Source organism: Limulus polyphemus, unplaced genomic scaffold (assembly GCF_000517525.1).
Source record: "Limulus polyphemus unplaced genomic scaffold, Limulus_polyphemus-2.1.2 Scaffold722, whole genome shotgun sequence".
NCBI lineage: Eukaryota > Metazoa > Arthropoda > Merostomata > Xiphosura > Limulidae > Limulus > Limulus polyphemus.
The window spans coordinates 378,532-388,432 of record NW_013666332.1 but is presented as its reverse complement, the minus strand read 5'-3'; the positions used below and the strand labels follow the sequence as shown (position 1 = coordinate 388,432).

General features: G+C 30.1%; 1 protein-coding gene across 3 annotated transcripts in view; it reads right to left on the bottom strand.

Annotated features, from left to right (window-relative positions):
• Positions 1 to 6: 6 nt before the first annotated feature.
• The window catches only part of LOC106460169 (histone lysine demethylase PHF8-like), a 52,959-nt gene continuing 43,064 nt past the window's right edge, over positions 7 to 9,901 (bottom strand). For 2 of the 3 annotated variants that reach the window (XM_022386823.1, XM_022386824.1), the window contains 4 exons: positions 6,085 to 6,174; positions 4,332 to 4,444; positions 3,551 to 3,692; positions 7 to 2,615 (listed from right to left, as the gene is read on the bottom strand). In XM_022386823.1, coding sequence (XP_022242531.1) covers positions 2,572 to 2,615; positions 3,551 to 3,692; positions 4,332 to 4,444; positions 6,085 to 6,174 — 389 coding nt within the window. In that variant the 3' untranslated portion in view covers positions 7 to 2,571. The remainder of the gene's footprint in view (positions 2,616 to 3,550; positions 3,693 to 4,331; positions 4,445 to 6,084; positions 6,175 to 9,901) is intronic. The other variant, XR_002610695.1, reaches the window with a different exon arrangement.

The following is a 9,901-nucleotide window of genomic DNA, read 5'->3' as shown; positions in this document are numbered from 1 at the left end:
CAAGGAATCTATCTTAATTGAACAAAACAACCCTACTACTAAACCAACACCCTGGAGTGCCAAGGTATCTCCTCTAAGTCTTGCAATAGTATTTGGTCATGTGACCTCTTTGTTCCATACTGTATATATACATATATATATATATGTCAGTGTAAACTACTAGTACCTGATGATGACAAAACCTTGTAGAAATGTTGTACATTTGCTGTTATGTTAAACTTATTTTAAAGTTTTTCTTCATTACCCATTCAAGCCATCTCCAAGCATTATCAATTGCATGCATACTTAAGTCAATACTTCTTAATCTGCAAATGTAGGTAATAAGTTGTTGATATAAGAAAGAAACTATCATTTAGTGTGGGAAGCTTATAATATTATAACAAGTAACAAGAGATGTGAGATGTCTGTTCACTAGCAAAGTTCTTTCAGTGTAAAGAAAACGTTTAGAGAGTCTTGTTGACTAATATTTTAATAACTGTGCTGGCAAATCCTTTGATCAGGGTACATATCAAATATATGTATTTAAAGTCAAAGCACCAGCATATTATCACCATATGATCTACTGTAATTAGTTTGGAAGTTATAATGAGGAGTGATGTAGGGTTACATGTCGATCTGTAGAAGGGCAACACTAACTTATCCCATCCTTCTCCTCCAAACACACTGTCCTTAATAATATGTTCTATTTTAGCTTCTGTATTTCAAACACCTTTATAATTCACTTAGTTCAAAATTATAACTACATAGTGAGTCATAAGAAAAAGACCAAAGATGTGATAAAATTACTGATTTATATGTGTGGGAGGTCACAAATATAAATGTATGTGTGTGAATAACTTGCATACAAGTTTTATCTGCCTTTAAAATATGTATATATATACATTAGTACTTGAATTTTTCATCAATGAGTGACTATTCATGCATTTACTATTTTTACAAACATATGTCTTGTCTAAGATTGTAATTCTATAGCAATGCTCCTGACCATGATGTTGTGTTATTTGGACATTAAGTAATGTTGACTGACTAAAGCTTTGATTAAAACCTAGAGGTTGTAAAAACATAATGCTAATGGGCCAATAAACCAAATATCGAAAGTAGAAAAGCACTAATTAAACTAAAGAGATGCTGAATGTATCTCAATGTGTTTAATAATGTTGTTTGACCTTACACAGAATACTATCACCAAGCTCAACTTTATACATCTTCTCAAAATGATTGTCTTTTTTCATATCAAACACAATGCATACTTTATTCTTCTTTGCAAAACATCTATAATATAAAACCATTAAACCACAGATGTTAAAAACAATCCACACTAATTACTATATGTAAGAAAATTAAATAGATATTAAACACTGTAGTCATACAAGATTTCACCATACAAAAGAACGAATCTGTTCTATGAAGTAATTAAGTAGACAAAACAGCAAGATTTCAAAGCACATTCATCTGTTTGAATACTTAATGTTCTAAAAACCATAAACAGGCTTTCCTTTTGCTAAAACCAAACAAAAGGGATGAACCTTCTATTACTATTTAACAGTACAGCTGATATTAATTACCGATGAATCAAAATTTCTAGTTGTCTATCACCGAGATATCAATCTTCATTGAGATTTAATGATTGCACTGATATCTCCCATTCTAGTTAAAGCGGTAAACTCAGAAATATTAGTCAAATGCTTATGTACAGTACTACAAAATTTTATAATACCTCTGAACCAATTAACTATTGCTCATATTCTGATCTCCTTAGTTACTGTTTAGAACCTAGTAGAAAAATATCAAATGGTGTTCATAAGTTTAATGGTGTATCTCAATTGGCATCTTACCAGTACTACAAAATTTTATTATACCTCTGAACCAATTGAAGAAATTTCATTAACTAATTTTTAATAATAGTTTATCTCAGTTTCTATTCAACAACTGGTAATGATGATGTATTAAATGTATCTAATAAAGAATTATCTGTACTACAAAACACCTGTAATAACAAGGCTGATACTTGTTTAGCTAATAGAATATTAATCTTTACTGTTGTACAATAATAAAAATTGCTCATATTCTGATCTCCTTAGTTACTGTTTAGAACCTAGTAGAAAAATATCAAATGGTGTTCATAAGTTTAATGGTGTATCTCAATTGGCATCTTACCAGTAAAAAGATGTGTGGAGTTAACATTTCTAAATGTACGAAAAACATGTTACCAATTTTAACTTACTAAACAGATTTGTGCAATAAAATTTAAATTGAATGGGTGACTTATCGTCAACACCATCAAATGTTGTTACAGTATCAGACTGATAACGAAAGTGTCTGAAACAAAAGCAACAGGCCTACAACAGAGCTACTAAATTAATAACAAGGCAAGTTGATGTGGTAAAGGTCATGCAGTCTGCATGCTCCTTAGTTTCCCTGAGAGTCAAAGTCTTCCATTTTTCACACGATCAGTTACTAAAACAGATCAACACGGTCAGGGGAACATTCCAGGTACTCTGATCATAAACTGGTGAATTCACTAGAAAACAGATGGTCAGTGTAACATTTTATGGATTTTCAAGATTTTTCCTAATCTCTGCTTGGCTGTAGCAAATCCTTTTTTAGGTTTTTAACTGAAAATAAATAAATAATATGGCTTAGCAGACAAAATTAATAGTATAATTATTCTTATCATCAGACTAAACCTTCTTCTCTTACACATCATTATTTTATTTGTTAATCTCTTCCAAAGGATTAAAAAAATAAGCTACAGAAATCTTAGATTAATAAACAATAGACAATATTTAATGTTTTTGTTACTCTGATTCATTGGGCTAAACAAAGAACCCATGCATCTAATGGTTTTTCCTAAGTGATCTTCCAAGTTTGGGCTTTAATTCACTTTATAGCAATCTTTATCTAAGCTATCACTAAAACAAAACAATCAGGTATCTCAGTAACCTTCATAGTTAGAGTTTGTATTCAACAACTAAGCAACACTTACCCTACCTTGGACTATGCAACAAAAAATGCTGCAATGCATTTAGTGTGGTGAAAGGAGAGCTGAAACTATTAGCCACTGCTATTACACCTCTAATATGTACCATTACTTTTTATAAACAAAAAATATTAATATTAGACATCTGGTAACATGTAAACTCCTCTTCAGCAATTAAGGTAATTTTATTTCTTTTATTCTTCTTTTTTATTGAATACTGTTCTTCTACTTCAAATAAGCCAGCTATCATTAGATAATAAATACTATAACAAAAAAACAAAAACGCTGATATTTCAATGAGATAGTAAGAATAAGATTTCTGGTTCACATTGGATATCTAGTCCTTTTAAATCTTTTTTGTGGTTTAGAAAATTCTATTGATTAAATTAACAAACTTCAGAAAACATCAAATAAACTACGATAAATCAATGCATTTAAATAAAATTTTGAAAGGTTTATAGAATACCAAACTAGTAATCCATCTGATATTTTGTATCTTTAATATTTGTTAAGAAATAAGTTGTTTGAATCAATAACTTATCTTTTATTATTTAGATTTAAAATCCTGACCTTTAGACAGCATCTCCACTGAAGCTGGTCTTTTTAAGGAAAAGTCCGTGAGATGAGAAGGACCAGGCTGAGGATTGAACAAATGCTCTTCTTTACTTTTAGGGTGGATGACTTTCTTCTTGTTATATGAACGTTTCTGAGGCTACAATGTATATAATACAGATGAAATCACAATAAAATCAAATGCTAATAGATAATGTTGATATCTTTAATAACTTCTAAAAATAAGGCTGATAATAATCTTTAATACATATTTCTTTACTGGCCATATAATACAGGCATGCACAGCCAACCTGATGAGTTCTGATACTGAATGAAAGGCCTCATCGGCAGAGGCATACAGCACACAAGGTTAAAATGCAATTATATTTTTCTTACTGGAAACCCATTTAGGGACAGTACAGAAAGATTTCTTGTTTCTGTCAAAATACCTCTATGCTTTGTTTCATGGAAGGTAACATAAAAAATGTATCCCATTAAATTCAGAACTCAGTAAGCATTGTAGTATGAATCAACATGTTTTCTATTCAAAACATTTAATTCAATAAAGACTTTAACTTCTATTTCTAGCAAGAGAAAATGTGCTGAAGTATGATTTTTATGCAAAGGCTTAAAAATATAACATTTAAAAATACAGTATAAGTATCTGGTGTTTTAACTTTACCAAAAGAAAGCAAATCAGACTATCAACATGAAAATGTAAAACTAAGCTTTTCTGTACACCTCTGAAGTTTAGTACCTCTGTTTTCCCACAATAAACCAGATAATTCTTTCTACTTACTGGTAAGTTAGCTAGCTTCGCAGCAGCTGCAGCTATTCCTGATTCAACCACTTCTTTTCTCACACCTTCTCGAACTGGCCGTTCTGGCTTGGGACAATTTGGTACTAATTTAGCTAGAATATCAATTAAAGTTATTGTCACTTAAGCATTTCTATTAAACATTTTAAAATAAGTCTAGAGCTTTGGTGCAATAATCATGAAGTTATATTGTTTTTTTATGTAACATCTTACTTATTTGTAAAGAAATTACATATAAAACCCTCACATATACAATTAATATCTAACTGTGAAAAAAACAAGTCAAATGATGTTGCTTAAATCATTAGGATACCAATATTAAACAGACAAACAACCACCTAATATTTACCTATTAACAATATTAACCCTTTCCAGACTAGAGTAGTATCACTGATGTTCCCTTCTTTACATTCTTACAGTGATAATACATAACCAAATTCAATGAAACATGGTAGAAACATTCCAAATGTTTAGTTCCTGAAAAAACATAAAATTTGATACAGTATTTCTATCATTTCTTAAAGTTGTGAAATGTCCCCAATTTTGTCATGAAGCACTGTTTTGAAAAAATAATAAAAATACTTCTTTTTTTTTTGCCTTAGATTTTCAATTTTTTTATTATTGATCAAAAAGTTTTATTTTATATATCCAACAAATTTTATTTTGTTTGATAATCAACACATTTCTATTCATACTTTATTTTGCCAACCAAAAGAGTTGACTTCCCATGGTAAATCATACAGAGTTAAAGATGTACTGGTTAACAATGACCTTAATCAGGCATGGAAGCATGATATATTATCAATGACATTTTTGACTGAAATCAATTTGTATCTAATAATAGTTTGTTTTCAATAAATAAATACTTGCATTAGTATGTGTTATTGGAACACAAAAAACTTAAAAGTATAGTTAATAAAGAAAAAAAAAATTGTGTCATTCGATTAGTTTGCCTTCAGAAGCCTTAGCTACAGACACTCGCTAAACCTCAATATCCTAACTTGACATCTTATCATAAAAGATTATTCCTGTAACTTTCAAACAGATATAACACAAAAACATTATCAGAAATGAAAAGATCATCAAAAACCAAATCAAAGACAAATCTAATTTATTGTGAAGTATTTCAAAATTCAGTTATGATGTTGCTCTTTATTAACTTTCATTGCACCAAACCTCACTATTTGCAAGTGTAGCCGTGTAACTAAGTTGCACACATACTATTGAAATCATGTCACATAGCATTATAGGTTAGCACTCCCCATTTTTGGCAATTAGCAATTTTATACTTTATCTTTTTCCAAAGCTGGAAACCAGTCAAAGTCTACAAGACCCCACTGAGAGGTGCAATAAATGTGGGTTTACCAATAAATTCAGTCGGTGAAAGAGGAAATGTAGAAACAAAATAAATGTCACAGTAACCAAAAAAAAATAGAAGTGAGATACTTACAGTTCAGACACCTAAAGACACACCAGAAATGAAAGTGTGAATTTGTTTTCTGAAATATCAATTCTGCACTATTTTTGAGAAAAGCACTATTGAAATGGTATTAGAATCGTATTTTGATATTAAACTTTTAAAGTTGCTTTAAGAGCATGCACTTAAGAGTGACCTGAACATCCACAGGTCAGGAAAGGGTTAAGAATTTCATGTTTATGAATGAATAAAACACTGAAAAGCTTATACATGTTGATTTGAACAAAGGTTTTAGTGAAAAATATAAAAAAATAAAACCTTTAGGATTCCAAGCTTCATCTGGTTTTCTTCTTCCGCGACGTTTGAAAATATAACCCTCTTCATCAGTAGCTTCAAACCCTAAATAAACTGAAAGTAAAAACTATAACCTGTGATAATGTGATTATGATAAAAAAATTTAAAACATACAGTGTATGACTTAACATTGTCTCCTCAAAATAATTATCTAGATCAATGGTTCCCAACCTGTAGTCCCCGGAATCCTGGGGGTCCACAAAGATAACACCATCTCATTAAACAAGCAAGTTTTTTAATTCTGCTGTTCTTTTAATTGCACACTCAGTTATATATGTCTTTTATTTGATAGTGTAAAAATGGAAAACAAGTTAATTATTAGCATGAAAAACAGTTTGTTGAGTAGATGGAATCTTTCAAAAAACATGGGGGTCCTTGGTGGTGAAAAGGTTCGGAACCGCTGGTCTAGATAGTCAGCCTACAATCTTAGAAATGTTTGCTAAGCAAGTTTTAATGGCCTTCTTAAAAAGTAAAAACATTAAAATTTATAAGAGCTAATTCTGAATGGCTGAATTTTTTAACTCATTTTTATTAAATGGTAATACCATTTGTGTTGTGCACTAATAATCTACTGATTGATGGTGGGTCCCATTTGCAAATTCTGATCTTGTAACTTAATAGTTTTGAATTATCAGACAATCAAAGGCAAATTTGTACGTTTCTCTATAAAACTTTTTATCTTCCATTTTCAGAGCAAAATACAAACATTAATGGTAAGATCACTCCACAGAAAGTTATTCTAAGTAGTACACTGAGCCCTCAAGCAGGTCCTGGAAAGGAGTGAAAAAACTTTACTTGTATCAAACACTTTTACTTTTACCTAACAGTAACTTAGGTTACTATATGGACTCAAGATAATAATGAAGATTATTCATCAACAACATTATGCATGCAGATAACCAGATATGATTGGTGTTTGTAAAAAATAAATTGTTTTAATTGATAATTTTACAATAAGAAAGTGATTATTGGATCATTTAGCAAAATACAATTTTCTATAAAATCATGTTACTTGTGGAAATGTTAAACCTAACACAGAATTTATAAAACCATTCAATGGTTTCATAAATATTCTTAAATCAACTGATAATATTGATCACATCCCTTTACAGTTACCGTATATTTTTCGATGTATAAGATGCACTTTTTTACCCCAAAATTTGATGTCAAAATCTGCTTGCGTCCTATACACTGAAGGTATGAATAATATATATGTATATATATGATATACACAAGCCATGTGTAAATATATTTAAATAGGCATGCATAGTTTAGTTCAATTGAATGTGTTATTTATAACAATAGTAGTTTTTTCTTTTAAAAATACAATTATTTATAATGCTCCCTAGATAATAAAAAAACAAATTATAGTAATGGAGTTAGTAAGGTTAGTATAGTAAAGTTCCCCAAAACTCTGTCTTCAAAATAAGGGTGCGTCTAATACTCCGAAAAATGCAGTAACTACTGTGTGATGTAACATTCTGCAACAGAAGTAAATTCTTTCAAGACAATGAACATATAAATAAAGGTACGAACTTAAAGATATGTGTCAATTAAGAACTCGCTAGTGTATGTAGCTGCATGTAATTCTTTTTTAAAAAGTAAAATTGTGTCAACATTCGGAAAACACAAATAGCCATCTGTACAATCATATGAATAACACAGATCATTGGCAGCACAACAGTATGTATACATAATGTTCTTTGCGATTCTACTCTAACAGAAAATCATATTTTATCATTTAATACTTTAAAAATTAATGTATAAAGTTGAAAGCTGACAAAGTACTAGAATTCTACTGACAGGCCTAAAACTTGTGATAGATATCACATAAATTGTATATGTTGTTTTTCACATTCCTTTTAATTTGTCCATTTTTCAGAGTCAAAATCAAGTGTGTAAAAATAACATTTCAGATTGATCTCTCTTTTTCTCTCACAAGACACTGTCCAAGAAGCCTTGTGTTCAATAACAGAACTCCTCAGGTGGGCTAAAAGATGAAAAGTAAAAGTTTCTCTGAAATACAATTTACATATGCTGTATAACACTTTTAAAAGTTATGGTTTAAATACCAATGGCTGGGGAAGCATAAGAGTTCTACCAATAGGCCTAAAATTTGTGCACATAAGCTGCAAAGGAATGTGAAAACTGCAGCAGAACAAGCGAACTTGAGCATGACCACAAAGCTAAACTAAAAATAATTACAAAAGGTTGATTATAGACTCCAGTAACCTTTGGTCCACTGAATACTCTGGACAAGAGAGTTGGTGGGCAATGACATTTCAAATAACTTCTGTACTCAGTCTTCTTATGGAAGTTACTGAAACAATATAACTTTTAAGTAGCTGCTGCACACCATCTTCTTATGGAATTTATATGAAACATCCTTGCGCATTGACTCTTAAGTCCAGAAGATCGAGTATACCCAAGGCTGCTGGAGTCCATAACCAACTTTCTCTCACCATAAACACAACTTGAACCAACAGCACTTAAAGATATAACCTTAAGAATCATGAATGTTTGTTACAGTAAGATTTCAAATATGGCAATGTCTGAATGATATTGGATCCATACAACCTCTAAGTTACAATTAATATGATTAAGTGACTTCAGTACTCCTGTCATTGTTTTAGTTCAATCTGACACACTAAAGATGATGTGTTCTTGTAAGATAAACTACAACAATGGACTGAGAGTATGTTTAATCCCATTAGAGAAGAGGCTGATCATATGTAACAACCGTGTTGATATTTTGGGGCAAATACAGTAACATTCTACTATACCTTACAATGTTTCTGGCATGAAAAATATAATTTATACAGAAATATGTGACATGTGCCTAGCAGTATTAGGCTATGTAAATTATGAAATACATTAACTGACTTGTTCCAAATGACTTGTATATGTGTACTAGTAAATCAAATGATAATGCTATTATTATGTCATACATTCATATAATATATTTCCAACTATTTATAAACATTAAGCAAGCATTGGCTAGTTGAGATTGCAAAGAACTTCATATTTCAGAAAATTCCAGCTAGCCATTATCACAGCCTGTATAAGTTAATTATTTTCTCAGTCATAAAAATGTTATAAAAAAATCCTTAGATTTTACTCTCTCTTTTTTTGACAACTCTGAATTACTGAACAAATTTAGAAATGGAATTTATGTCATTAAATGTATAAGTTAAATTTTTTTAAAAAGCCAAGGTTAATAAACTTATTAAAAAGTTTTTTAGCAGATTAGTAAAAACTGAAAGACGTTTGATGAAAATCTGTAAAGTAAAATGTTCCACACTGCCCACTGTTACATAATAAAAAATATATTTTTCAGAAAATGTATTTGTAAAAATAATCGTGCTTTTCTCGTACACTTTTTGCAACAGTAACAATATCACAGTCAAAAAACTTATCAAAATAATTCATTTAAAATATATAGTAAAATTTATATATTACACATTAATTAAGCTTCACATTGTGACCTAGTAATTCATTAAAAGAATTTCAGGTTGTTTATAGGGACTTTATGAAAGTATCCATGTAACTTTGATAATTTTTGTACCTATTTAAATTTGACGAGTGAGATTAAAGCTTTTTTTTATATAATTTTTATTACCACCATCAAGCTAAGGCTAGTATGTTTAGGTTGAATATGATGTAAAATTGTTAATAACCAAAAACAAAACTGCAGTAAACCTTCTCTAGTTGGTTTCAGATTATTCACGTGCACAAATCCCTGTTTGCCTATTCTTCTTCTTAAGTTATGAACTATGATAAG